Genomic DNA, 14,949 nt, shown 5'->3' on the forward strand with positions numbered 1-14,949 from the left:
TGTTCCTGGGAGTTTTCATTTGGGGATTTCTTTCAGGAAATAATGGGTGGATTCATTCTATTTTGATTTTGTCTTCTCATTTTAAGAGATCTGGACAAGTTTCTGTTATGATTTAATAAAAATACAATGTATAGATATTTTTCTGTGGAGGGGGGAATAGGAATATTATAGCTTTTAGGTATCTCAGTGATTCTTAATTATCTTTCCAAAACTAGGTTCCAAGTCAATTGTTTTTGCTGTTGACACAATATTTTTTCACTCTTTTGATTTAACAATATTTTGATATTTCTTGTTGCCTTGTAGAGTCATTAACTGTTATTTGATTCAGATTTTCAGAGAATTTCTTGTTTTGTCAAACTTTTGTATTTCTGTGCCAAGTTATTAATTCCCTTTTCACTTTTTTCCTCCATAACTCTCATTTTCCTCCAGTTTTTTCCTCTAACTCATTTCATTCATAAAAACTATTTCCTCTCTTTTTAATATCTTGCTTTACCTCTCCCAGAAATTTTAGTTGAATTTATGCTCAACCTGTGTTTTTCTTTGAGACTTTGCTTGCAAATATTTTGTAATCTTCTCTTCTGGGTTTGTGTCTAGAATATTCATGTAAACATAATAACTCTTACCTATGGTTCCAAGAAGCATGTATAGCAGCCACAACTTAATAAAACTGTTTTGGCTAAAGGGCTGAACCAGATTGAGGTGATTAACAGGCCTCAAAGCTCTGAGTGAGTTAGGGAGATGTCTGCCCCAAGCATGAAGAGTTTCCTTGGTGTAGTGGTCAAATAAGAACAGTTTCTTTCAGTAGCAATGAAAGCTTTTGAAACAGTTGCTATGGAGTTCTTAGAACTTAAGTCAGACATTAAAAACACCAAGGTCATCCACTGCATCCTGGGCCGCCTCTATCTTATCCTGCCAATGGACTTAAATGACTCTGGAAGAGAGAATGAGACTGACAACTTTGTTCAACCCTGCCTTACTTAAATCTAATTCACTTGCAAGTCAAAACATCACCCTGTGAGGTCATTGGCCTTCTTTGAAAATGAAGGATGAATAACAACAGCATCATAATAGCCTTTCATGATGGGATTCTCATTTTGTTTGCTTATTTTTATAGTCTACTTCTTGACTGCAGACATTAATTACACTAGGGCCAGGGTCATTTCTGGAGGGACTATCTGAACTGTTTCTCTTGTTGCCTTCTTGGTTTTAAATATTGTGCTATTCCAGGATCCCAAGGATAACTCTGTTTGGAGATCTGAAAGCTTTCAGTGTAATCACAGGCACATGTCTGGTTTTGAACAAAGTCTGAATACTGCTTTCTTTATTTAAGCTATGGAAGTTCCTTTCCTGGGTTTAAATCTGAACCGCAGACCTTTGGTCTTGCCCCATTTGAAGTTTCAGTAAACTGCTGCTGGACTCAGCAAATTTCAGCCAACTAGAAAGCTCTGCTGGTTCAGAGTAAAAGAGCTATAGGCTTACCTTTGATCTGGGATTTCTTTCCTGGTTATTCCTTCCCAATCTGAAAAATATTCTGGGAAGAGAAAACAAACCATTTGAGGATACATATCTAATATATATTAAACATGGAGTCTGATCTTTTAAAAATTTGGTTTTCTCTCTCAGTACCATCCATTTGGAGTGAGAGATTAGTACCATATAAATTCTTAAATTTTTATTGAAATACAATTTGGATATTACAATTTAAACCTTTTTTCAACAATGTCAAAATGAAAAAAGGGAAAAGTATAATTATAACTTGACTAATTATAACTTCTTTACAAATTGTAGGGTAAAACTACCCTTGTCTGTATGTTAAAATGTTGTTGCTCTTTGTATGCAACGAAGTATGTATTTTCCATTATTGTTGTTCTTGATTTCACTAATGAAGTTCTAATAAAGGGATTTTTTTCTTATAAATTTCATAAAAATGTTGAACAACAACAATAACAACAACAATAAAAAACCTTAGCAGTTTTTTAAACACATTTACCTAAGCAAGACTTGGTCTGTAATGTTGGCCTCTACTTAATGTGCTGCTTGGAAGGCCACATAGAGAGACACAAATAGATTCTGGAGCTGCTTGTTATATCTAAAATATAATTTGATTCATTACAAATTCCTAAGTTATTTTCTTGCTTTTTATAGAATCTTTTATTCTAATTCTACTTTTCAGTTCATTAAAAAAGTAACTTAGAGAATTTTAAATCTCTTATGTGTATTCTTAGTGTCTTGGCAATCTTGGTTTCTTCTTTCTATAGTCCTTTATTATAAGTTGGATAGCAAATGTTGAATGTTTATTGGAAAAACCTATATAATTCATTTAAAAAGAATATTAATTATGTAAAAATATTCATCACCAAATACCCTATGTGTGCATATATGTATATAAATTTAAATTATGCCCACTTCAAGTTTTTCCCCTTACACATTGTTTCTCTTCTCAGTGAACAGATCCATGACAACAGTATTTCTTTAAATTTAAAAAAAATTGATTTTTTGCCTTTCTTTAGTATCCTTAGCACTTAACATAATGCCTGGCACATAGTAGGTGCTCAACAAACTTTTGTTATTGTCCAAAAATATTTTGTTCAAAGAGCATACAATCGGTATTATAGTTGGGACTATAAAGAAATTTTATTCTTTTGCATTTATATATAGACATTCTTTCAGATTATTGATTAAAGTTCTTAATGGGTTTTGTGTATGTGTTTTTAACCAAACATGTGCACGTCCATTTTTTTTGTTTGTTTGTTTATTTGTCTCTTACTGGTTTTTCAGATAATATTGTAGAGATAAAAAGTTATTTCAAAAAAATACATTTTTCATTTTTAAAACTGGCTCTGGTGGTTCCACATAATATTGCACCCTTTTCTGTTGTTACTTTGTGCATGTTAGGTCCTGAAACCTTACTTTGCAACTCCAGGAGTCTCTGTACTACACTATCCTCTATCCTTTCCCAAGGACAGAAGAGGACATATTAGAAGATGAATGCTCTCAGTTATTAGTAACTTTGCAGAAGGCAATTTCAGTTGAATGACAATATGTGATTCTACACTGGAAAGAATTAAGAACAGAATGGGAGAAAAGGAAGTGAAGGAACTTACCCTAAATGTTCTTTTCATGGATTTTAGGCACAAGAGACAGAAGAGATATGGGACAATAATTAGTAGATATAAATAGATCAAATGAGGATTTGGGGAGATTTTTGTTTGTTTTATTGATGGGGGAGGGACCATAGACATATTTGTATGCAGTTGGGAAGCAGTGAGAGACTGAAAATAAATGATAGAGTGAGGATACTCAAGGGGGCAATGTATGTTATGTGTATAATTAAAAAAATAAAATAAAATAAAAATAGATTGATAGTACCATCAACCCAACCAAAAATAAATTAGGAAAGTCAGAAGGAGTAGTTTTGGTTGATAAGATAATGAATTTATTTTAAGATTTTGCAGGTAGAATATAATTTTTAAATTTCTTCTTCTAAGTTTAACTGTGCTCTTGCCAGTACTTTTATCTTAGCCAGAGATTTTTAATAGTAACTACTCTTGTTAATCTCGATAAAGACCTAAAGCAGCCTCTTCTCATGGGTGATATTTTTTTTTTCAAATCAGAAACACAAAAATAAAGGAAAAAGGTAACCTTCCTAAGCATATATAAAAACTTGTGATGGTTTCTTTCCAGCTGAGGAAATGTTTCCTTGGTAACCATTTTCTAATTCAACCCCTACACTTTCTTGTATGCCTAAATTATGCAGAAAGGGGTTCTTTACTAAAAGTTTTGCCAATTTACAACCTGTTTTAGATAGGATAGTGTTTCTGATTATAATTATATTAAAAATCATCTTATCTACATAATGTAAGCCATGGATTGGGGGCTGAAACATAATGTAATTCATCATCCAAATGTAGGAAAATTACAATCAGTAGCTGGGAGAAAGTTGTTCAATGTCTATATATTTCTACAATTTTTCACCTCACCTCAGCCAGTAGGATGGAAGTTAGGGGTGAGTCACTAAGGGTATATATAAACTCAGAAGGACATACAGCCAGTTTGTGAGGAAAGGCTGATTGGTACTTTACTTTAAAAAGCTTAACAAAAGTAGTCCCAGTGTTAAGGGTCACAAAAAGCTCAAAGATACTTTGCGATCAGTTGCATTATTAAGGACAGAGCCAATTAAGACCATCTGGACAGAAGAATTTGTTTCAGGCAAAACAAGTAGGAATGCAAAGCATAAGTTGAGCAAATTTTTAGTAAGCAGTAACTTAAGGGAATAGCTCATCTTGGTTCTAGAGAAAAGGAGAGATGATACCTTTTAGGGGAAAGACAATGAGTGAGGTTTCCCATGGGATGATTGCAATTAAGAGAATTTAAGGCAAAAGATATTTACTTTAGAACCTTGGAATCTACAATATACCTGAAACTAAGGAAAAACAATTTAGGGTATTTGAGATATAATACAATTTTAACTGTTTTTACAAACAAAATTATCAGAGAGAGGGAGAAAAAGAGAGAGAGCATAAGCACTAAGGCCAGCAAGAACAAGATTTTGAAAGACAGAACTAACAACCTCAGTTCAAAAAGTAGATTTGACACAACTCCTGCCCTCAAGAGCAGTGGCAATGTATGTTATGTTTAGAATGTTTTTTCTAAAAATTATCTAATAGAGTACATAAAATGTATACAAATAATCATGATCTGCATAAGGGTCTGATAAGTGCTAAGAAGTTCTGGCAAAAAGCAGTATGAAAATTTAAGGAGGAAGAAATCACTTTTACTTAGTGGGATTATAGAAAACTTCTCGGAAGAAATGTCACCTGAGAATCGATGGAAGAGGAGAGACTTTAACAAGAAGAGCTACAAAAGAAGAAAATAATTAGGTTATATTGCCTTATCCTTTTGCCTTATCCTATAATCTTCTTTTCAAACTCTTATGTATGATTTGATAGAACAAGGAAAGGTGGATGTGTAAAGGAGCAGGAAGACTGAGTTTTTATATCATAATGGGCATTAGGATCATAATTGGATCATCTAGTCCAGCTCTCTCATTTTACAGAAATTTGTTTCCAAAGGAGTGATGTCCCCCGATCACCATGGAAACAAGGTCTTCCAAATCTAGTATTCTTTCAGCTTCATCATTTTGGGTGTCTGGACCTGAGACAATGCAGGAGAAAGGAAGCAACTGATGGCATTGACTTTACCTTTGTACTACCCCATGTGCATCTGTCTTCTAATACTCTGCCATCCTGATACAGTACCTTATCACCTCATGCCTGGTTTGCTGCAGCACTCTTCCCCATCAGTTGGCCTGCCACAAGTCTCTCCCCAATCCAGTCCCTCTTTCACTCTATCAGAGGAATCTGCAAATCTCACTGTGGCACCTACTTCCTAATAAGCTCCAGTGGCTCCACATCACCTCCAGAATCTATTTATCCTGCATATTTGTATATAAATTACATGTCTTTTCCTTAGACTGAACTCCTTGAATAGGAACTCTCTTTTTCTTTTTTTGTATCCCATAGTACATATTCAATAAATGTTTATTGACTTGACTACAAGAAAAATTTCCCAATTGCCTTTAATGTTAGAGTTTTTTTCTAACTCTTATTAATTATCTCTAGTTTATGCTGTATATAGCTTGTTTGTATATGGTTCATTCAGTTTTGCGTGGTTTTTCCCCCCCTCATTATTTGAAGTATTCCCTGGCTCAAAGTAGGTGCTTAATAAATGTTTATTGTTGACTTCAGTAGAAAAAGGAGATCAGTGTAGGTTGGAATCATTAGGGAAAGTTTTTTGGAGAAATGACTTGAGGTGAGCCTTGAAATACAAGTAAGATTCGAATAAGTAGAAAAAAGAGAGACTAGCTTGGAAGTGAGAGGTGATGGTTGTTGTTACTTTTTAACAGAAAAGGTCTTTAGTGGTTGTTATTTATTCTCTTTTGTTTGTAGAACCATCATGTATAATTTCATTAGCTATTTTATTCCTATTCTTCCCTCCTTACCATGAGTCTAGAAAGCCAGCTACAATATGTTAGTAATGTTAGGGATAAAAAATCTTCATGTATGTCCAACCTTTTCCTGTAGAAAAATAGTGAAATTTCACTTAAATTTTAATTAGTGGTTTCTTTAGTTTTCACATTTGTCATTTCAGTCCAATGTGTGGCTAATTGTGTTGGTAGAGATATAGTCCCTTAACTATTGACAGCTATATTCTCCAGGTTTTTGTTTAAATTATTATATACCTAGAAGGTATGATATTGGACACATTATGAATTGAAAAATAAATTATGCATTCATTTCTGTCATTTTGAAAGGATTAAGTTATTAAATTTTCCCCTAAGTTCTCTTATGGGTTAAAAAATACAGTGATTAAGATTGCTAAACTTCGGAATTATCATGGAAAGTTGTGAAAATCCTTTCTATAAAACTTGTAAAATAAATCATTACACTTGTTTTAAGTTGAGGACTATCTAAAACCAAGGGGACACATTATATTACCTCTTGGGTTTTTTTTTTTTAAATAGTTCTTTGGTTCTCTGATTACTAATTAATTGTACCCTTATTGTCAGCAATACCAGAGCTAAAGAAAATATTAAAAGGTGATTTATTCTCTTTTTTCTAAATTCAGATATACCATACCTAAAATATGGATGGTTAGATTTACATTAGCCAATTAGCTTTTCTCTCTATTTAATTCCAGCAATCTAATCACAACCCCAACTTCTAAATACACTGTGTTCCAAATAAATTGATTATTGAGATTTTAGAACACTTTCTCACATAAGCAGAGATATAAAAATGATTATGGATTTTGAAGAACAGTCTGGATGAGGTTAGGCACAGGGCAGAGAGTTGTGAGAACCCCTTCTGATCAGCAGAGGTCCTTCAGAAATGAATTTACAAACCTGAAAAGTTAGATTGGCAAAAAGAAGTTTATTGACACTGGGAAGTCAGCTTTTGCTAGGAGGCTGACTTCCTTAGTAGCAAGGTCCTGCCAGAGAAGTAAAAATCTAGCAGAGGAGTCCTGGCAGAAAGAGAGAAAGTTCCTCACAGAGAAATCCCAACAGAGAGGTAAAGAGGGGTGTAGTCCTGTTAGGGAAATAGGTAAGAGAGATAAAAGGGGATTAATGCTGAAAAGAGAATGTCCTTTCAGCAGGCGGAAGGTCCTAGCAGCTGAGCAAGCTACTTTAGGCCTTCTGCAAGGAAGTGGGCCAACTTGCCCCTTTTTATAATTTGAAACTTGTGGAGGGGCTGTGTATAGTTTGAGTTGAAATCAGACTGAAATCTTCGAATTGAATAAAAGTTTTCCATTTGAATGAGTGTCCCTGGACTAATCTCCAATTCAATCTTCCTGAATTCAAATCCGGCCCCAGACATTTACTAGCTATGTGACCCTGGACAGTTAACCCTGTTTACCTCAATTTTCTCATCTCTAAAGAAGCTGGAGAAGGAAAGGGCAAACCACTCCAGTATCTTTGCCAAGAAAACCCCAAATGGGGTCACAAAGAGTCAGATATGATGGAAATAACTGAATAATGACTGCAATTGGCAATTTTTTAATTTTTAAAAATAACATAATGAGATGAAAATTGTTAGGTATTTATAACCATATAAATTGAATAGTGAATAATTTTCATACTTCTTTTATCCATTCATACAAGCACTTATTAATCATTTTCTATGTGCAGAGAGCTCTATGCTAGATGCCAAGGGGCATAAAATTATTTTTTAAAGTATATCCATATTATTATTAATTTTTATTTTTATTTTTCGCTGAGGCAATTGGAGTTAAATGAGTTGCCCAGGGTCATACAGTTAAGAAATGTTAAGTGTCTAAGGTCAAATTTGAACTCAGGTCTTCCTGACTTCAGGGCTGGTGCTCTATCCCCCGTCCATATTATTTTTAAAGGTACATCCATGCCTTCATCGACCCTATGGTGTAATGAAGAAATAGCATACAGACACAAAGTAAGTGTATTAGGTAGTTGCCAAACAAAGACTAGAGTGTAAATTATTACAAAGGGTAGCAAGGAAGGATGTAGTTTTTTTCACTATAAGTGAAGAGAATATATTATTTCTTTTCTTTAAAATTTACTGTCAGTTGCAATTAATCCAATTCTTAATTGGTTTTTATGTAAATAGACACTTATAGAACAAAATTGTTTCTTCCTTATTTTTCCTGAGCAGGTTTCATTTATCTTTTAAATAATAAACATTAACAGATATTAAATGAATATATGATCAATTTTTAAATGTTTTCAGGGCTTTAATATTAGGGCTTTTTGTTGCCGTTGGTCTATAAGTTTTAGATTTAACTCAGTCAAGCATGTAATATTTCCTCCTAAAACTCATGCATTTAGAAGTAGACTAACAATCCGAAGTTACAAGTTCTTCATGCCTACACACCTGCTCACCTATCCATGGCATGACCTTGGACAAGCTGTTAACCTTCTTGGAGTTTTCATCTGAGAAATATGAGCCTATCTTTTAGAGGCATAAATGAGGGTTAATAAATATATTTTACAGAATTACAGAATTTTGCAATTGAAAGAACCTCACTGACCATCTAGTTCAATTCATACTTGAAAAAAAAAAATCCTCCCTAAAACATACCCAAGTAGCAACTCTGATTGAAAAGCTCCAATAAAGGAGAACCCACTGGTTACAAAGGACTCCCATTCCATTTTGAGGTATCCCTAATTGTTAAGCAATTTTTTTGACATTAAACCTAAATTTGCCTCTCTACATCTGTTCTTTGCTTCAAGTTCTATCCTCTAAGGCCAAATAGAACAATTGATTAAAACGTATTTATTAAGCACTTACTATAAACTAGGTATCCTACTATACACTAGGGATAACAAATCAAAATGAAATAATCCTTGCCTTCAAGGCATTGTAAGGGCAGAGCCAGCATTTACATATACATATTTTAAAAGCTGATAAGGTAATTTTAATAGTGAGGAAAAGTTCTAGAAATTGGGGAGATTAGGAAAGGTCTCACCCACAACATGTGCATGAACTGTGATTTGAAGGAAGACCAGGATTCCAAAAGGTAGAGGTGAGGAGGGAACATATTCTAGGTCTTGGGCAAGCCAATATGTATAAATTCCAGCTGGTCTCTGTTAGCCCAGTAATCAAACAAAACTCTCTTCATTTATAGCCTTTCAGAATCTGACCCTACCCTATGTTTCCAGTCTTAATACATATTACCCTCTTCCATGGGCTTTATGGTCCAGCTGGACCACTAGAATTTACTTGGGGGAGGGGGTGACATTATAACTTGGGAAAGAGATTTGGAATGGAGAGAAATTTGAGGCACAGAGACCAAATAGCAGACTATTGAAATGATCAAGAAGGAAGGAATAAAGACATAAACTAGGATGATGTTATTGTGTAGAGAGAAGGGGATAGGTCTAAGAAATATGGAAATAGAAATAAGATCTTTCAATAGATTAAAAATGAGAGACAGAATGAAGAACGGCTGTGGGGGTTTTTGAACTGTGATGATGTAGAAAAATGATGGTGGACTTAAGGAGTTTGAAAGAGGGATGACTTTGAGGAAACAAATTAGTTAAGAGATAGTTATGAAACATATCCAGTAGACTATTATTGAAATAGAGTTGGGTGATATACTAGGACTGGATATAAAATGCCAAGAGTCCTCTGCATTAAGAGGGTAGTTAAAACCATATGTAGAGGGCCTAACTTTGGAGAAGTATACTTGAAACAAGGTGTTAACTCAGTGGAATTGATGAGATGATTGTTCTCTAGTTCACATATATACTTAGTACTTAGCATGGTGATGCAATGGTTCTCTAAGTTCACACATATTCAGTGTGTTGTAATGATATAATTACAATAAGGTATATAAGGGCTTACAAGGACTGGAAGAGAGACATTCTATCTTTGACCTTCCTCATGGTGCCTCTCCTGCCTCCTGCACTAAGATGAGACTGGCAGACCAGAGACTGGCAGAGGAGATTGGGTCAGACTATGACAGACACAAATTATGAAGGGGACAATAAAGACTTTGGACTTTATTCCTAACTGTTCTCATGGTGATTCTTCTGCTGAGACCAAGGCCCTTCCCGAGGACCTCCAGAAAGCTATCCCGGACATTAGACTATGGAAACCATTGAGATCAGCAAATGAGGGATGGAGAGAGAAAGAAGGAAAAAAAGGGCCCAGGACATGATGTGGATGATGACCCAGTGGTTAGCACAGTGCCTGGCAAGTAGTAACAATCTAATAAACACTTATTGATTGATTTTGCAAAAGATATTGAAAAGAAGCTATCAAACACGTTGAAGGAGAATTTGGAAAGTGTGACAACTCAGAAATGACAAATTATCTTGGAGAAAAGGTTGGTTAACAATGTTAAATGCCACAGAGAGCTCGATAAGAATTAGGACTGAGAAAGAGGCATGAGATTTGGTGTTTAAGAGATCAGTAGTAACTTTGGAAAGAACAAACTCAGGTGAGTGATTAGGTAAGAAACCATGTTGCAAAGAGGTGAGAATTGTGTGAGAGAAGTAAAGACAATGAGAATAGATCACTTTTTCAAGTAGTCTGGTAGCAAAGAGGAGATGTTGGATAAATAGCTTGAGGGAATATAAGGATGTTGGCAAACTTTAGTGTGTTTGTACTCAGTAGGGAAAAAACCAGTACACTGGGAAATAAGAATGAATAAATAAATAAAGTTTTTATTAAGTACTTGCTATATATAAATATTGAAGATGAGAAAGAAGAATAAAGGAAAGTAGTGGAGAGTAGTTTGCTGGAGAAGACAAGAGATCTTTACATGTACAAATGTACATCTTCTCATCACCTCTATACATCCAAGACTGGAGCAAAGGAGAGAGTGGAAGATGATGTAAAGAGATCTGGAGAAGGACAGAAAAGGGAACTTCTCATGAATGGTTTCTCAGGAAAGTATGAGGTGAAATCCACTGCCAAGAGGAGAGAGGAGGCTGAAGGAACTTGAGGATAGAAGTGGATGTTGTGAAGGGGATAAAGCATCAGTTAAGGAGAACTTAAAGGATTACTTTGTAGAGGGTGAAATCAGCACAATTGTGTGACTTCTTCCAGCTCTCTTCAGCAATCTATGTATGCATAGAAGAGAAAGGTGATTTGGGAAAGTAAGCTAGAGTTGGGGTTTAGTGAGGTACATGTGGCCATAGAACAAGAATCAACAAGAAGCCTAATCTCTTTTACATGGGACAGATAGCAAAATGCTAGCGATTCCCTTCTCCCCCTCCCCAGAATTCTCTTCGCTAGGCTAGCCTTCCCTAGTTTCTTCAATGGATTTGAGCCCCTTGATATCCTGATGCCTTCCTCTGAGCTTTCTGTAACCCAGAAGTGTCAAACTTTTGTCTTCCTGCTACATTTAGCCTAAGTTAAAATGTCACTGAGAAATGGTTAACAAAATAAACCAAAATACAATATATCCTGATGTTCTTCTTGTTCAGTAAGCTCTTCATGACCCTATTTGGCATTTTCTTGCCAAAGATTCAGAAGTGGTTTACCATTTCCTTCTCTAGCTCATTTTACAGATGAGGAAACTGAGGCAGTCAAGGTAACTTAACCCTGCCCAGGATCACATAGTAAGTTTCTGAAATCAGATTTGAACTCACGTCTTCTTGATTCCAGGCCCAGCACTCTATTCACTGTTCCATCTGTGTACCCTCACAATCTATTATAGATAATATTAGTGATTTTCTAAGTCAATATGCAGCCTACCTCTGTTTGAATTGGACAACATTGTTCTCATCCTACTATGTCTTTAGACTCTGATGCATATTTGTTATAAGAGTTTGGGTTTTCTTTTTTTATCCAGGAGAAAGAGTTGGGAGAAGGCAAGAAAAAAATGCTATGCTTGTTAATTGGGGGAAAATTTTCAGTTTAAAATATCTGATGCCAGAGCTGAACACAAGACTCTACAGTACCTAGTTTGTGGTTCACTAAAACTTACCACTTACATTAAAAAAAAAAATTATGCCAAAGTTTATAATTCATGGAACAAATACTAGAGACATATCTAAGTGTGCAGTTGGCCTAATGAAATATAGTTTCTTTAGAATAATTGCCAACACATACTAGATGTGTTGGTCACTGCTTAGCTCCTATTGGGGACTTGTAGAGGAGTGTCACATCATCTCGTGAAAACTTCACTACTGTACTAATGTATACTTAGGTCTTCTCCTAGTTCAAAGATGTAACTCTTAAATTCTTACACAATTAACAAGTTCACGGATATGTTCTGAGGTTAAGGGTCTGTCAGCTTGTTTTAACTTTTTTATATGTATTCATTTATTGCAGCTCTCCACACAAGGAGAAGCAAGTCAGGTCATTGGTCCTCTTACAGAAGGACAGAGAAGGAATGTAGCAGTAGTTAATTCATTATACAAATTACACCAGTCAGTTATGAAGGTAAGTTTTATTTATTCTGTCTTTCATTTTAATTAAGGCCTTTTGATTTTGCCTCACGTTTTCCCTTCACAGACTAAGAGAATATATGAATTTTTAGGTTTTTAAAAAAATATATGAATATGACAGAAAATGCAGTAATTTATAGAAAATTTGTATGAGGAAAACTAGTATTTTCTAAGTGGGCCTTTCATTATAGGTATAGTCTTTTAGCTATACAGGTTACTTAATTTTTTTTTTTCATTTTAACAATAGCAAAGATGTTTGATCCTCATGCACGGGTGTAGATTTAGTTGTCTTTATCTTATAGATGATTAAAAATATGAACCAAATGTGCTTCATGTGATAAAATGGAATGGATGTTGGATGTAAACAAAGGATTGTGTTCCATTTCTGTCTCTTCTGTTTATCATCTCTGTGATCTTGGGAAAGTCATTTATTCTCTGAGCCTCAGCTTTTTCAACTTTAAACTGAAAAAAAAAAATTTGTCCTATAAGACCTTGTAGATGTAATCCTTTCAATCTGTGATCTTATGAAGAATATAATTTGGCTTTGGTCTTGGAAAAACTAATCTGACCATTATTCCATGGTGAAATAGGTGCATATGTGAAACTATCACCAAAACAAAGCAATTTCTCATTGCCAAAAATGGCACTTAAGTCACTGAAATTTCTCACTCTTCTTTCCAGTAATTAGCTTTTTTCTTTTTTTCTTTTCTTTCTTTCTTTTTTTTTTTTCAGTGATTAGCTTTAAAGCAAATTCATTTCAAGTTTAAAAATATGTAGTATGTTCTTTTCACTTTCCTTGGGTGACATGACTGAATTTTTTTCTATTAATAATACCTCTCTCAGATTAAATTATTGATTGATCTTTAACCTTCTCATATATTATCCAAGATGTTTTGAATTACTGCTGCCAGAAGCATATTCTGGCTGAAAGTAAAAATATAAAGTCCTTTTGAGACTAGTGATGGCAACAATTTTAATATGCTTTATTTAACCAGTCTGTTTTAGGGGAAAAAATAAAATATTTGGGAACCCTGAAAAAAATTAGAAGTTAAATGATATTCTCATGTTTCTGACCTAGCGTGTAGTAGTTATATTTCAACTTACTTAAAAGATTCTTTATTATTTTATTCTTTCAATTATTTGGACAATTCTTTTGTGTGAGTTAGTCATTTTATAAAAAGTATGTTTTGGCTACTAAGCAAAACATATATAAAGTGGTTATTTCCTAAACAAATTACAATTACCCCCTTTCTTCCCTCCTCCCCCCAAAAAAACCCCACAACTCTAAGGTTGTATTTTTTCATGCCATTTCATTATTATTCTAGAGAACTAGGAGTAATGGAAGATTCTGTTGAGGCCGATTTAAATGTCTCTATTGATACTCTCAAGATTTTTTATAATGTGCCATATTGATTTATAAAAAGTGAAATGTCTGGCATTTCTGTTTTAGGACTTTTCGAAAATTAGATTCTGTTTCAGATTCCCCTTGGGACCCCGAAGCATTGATTCTCTCCTTTCCCTTCCCTCTGCTTTTTCTACCTCTTTCTTCTCCCCCTTTTCTTTTCTCTTCTTCTTCTTCTTTTTTTCATCTTATATTTCTTTCTCTCTTATTTCTCTTTTTTAAGATATATGACATAAATGTATTACTTTGAGCTTTATCATCTATACTTCTGTACTGATAAAGAATATGGGGGAAAAATCTTTAATTTTCTTGATAGTTCTCATTATTTAATGTGCCATATGCTGTTTTTAAAATAACCTGCATATATCAAAAAGTACAAATAGATTTTTGAAATGTTATGAGAAATGTCTCTAAAATATTAAGCATAATTTAAATATGTGGTCTTGAGAGATTTTGTTACTTTCTGGTAGCCAATATTGGCAGGCATAGATGACTTCAACAATGTTTTATTTTGATTAAAATTCTTTTTTTAGGTAATTTCCAATCAGAGTTCATTCCCAGCAGCAGCAGAGGAAACAATAGCTGCAGCCCTAAAGGTAAAATAATTTAATTTATTCTTGATTATTAGAAGTGATTTAAGAATATTATTTTGTGTTACTTAACGTTAAAAACTCACATTAAAAAAGTTTAAAAGTTAGAACACACCCATACTTTGCTTTATAGACAAAACCCTTCTGAAAATCCACATTTTCTTCATTTTGATAAGAAAAAAAAATTTTTTTAGCATAATGTTTTATTGTATTTGAACATTTAAAAATACTTTTGTGAACTTGTAACAAAGGGTCAAAATGATACAGAATGATTCAACTTCATTGCTAATAAATGTCATGTATAATTGTTTTTTTCCTTTTTTTTTATTATAGCTTTTTCTTTACAAGTTATATGCATGGGTAATTTTACAGCATTGACAATTGCCAAACGTTTTGTTCCAATTTTTCCCCTCCTTCCCCCCATCCCCTCCCCACGATGGCAGGTTGACCAATACATGTTAAATATGTTAAAGTATAAATTAAATACAATATAAGTATACATGTCCTAACAGTTATTTTGCTGT

General features: G+C 34.0%; 1 protein-coding gene across 1 annotated transcript in view; it reads left to right on the top strand.

The window, feature by feature from the left end:
- COG5 (component of oligomeric golgi complex 5) overlaps positions 1-14,949 on the top strand; it is a 354,058-nt gene that overhangs the window by 300,091 nt on the left and 39,018 nt on the right. The window contains exons 15-16 of the mRNA XM_051962639.1: positions 12,318-12,428; positions 14,369-14,431. Of these exons, the coding sequence (XP_051818599.1) occupies positions 12,318-12,428; positions 14,369-14,431 (174 nt within the window). The remainder of the gene's footprint in view (positions 1-12,317; positions 12,429-14,368; positions 14,432-14,949) is intronic.

The sequence above is a fragment of the Antechinus flavipes genome, chromosome 5, assembly GCF_016432865.1.
Source record: "Antechinus flavipes isolate AdamAnt ecotype Samford, QLD, Australia chromosome 5, AdamAnt_v2, whole genome shotgun sequence".
NCBI lineage: Eukaryota > Metazoa > Chordata > Mammalia > Dasyuromorphia > Dasyuridae > Antechinus > Antechinus flavipes.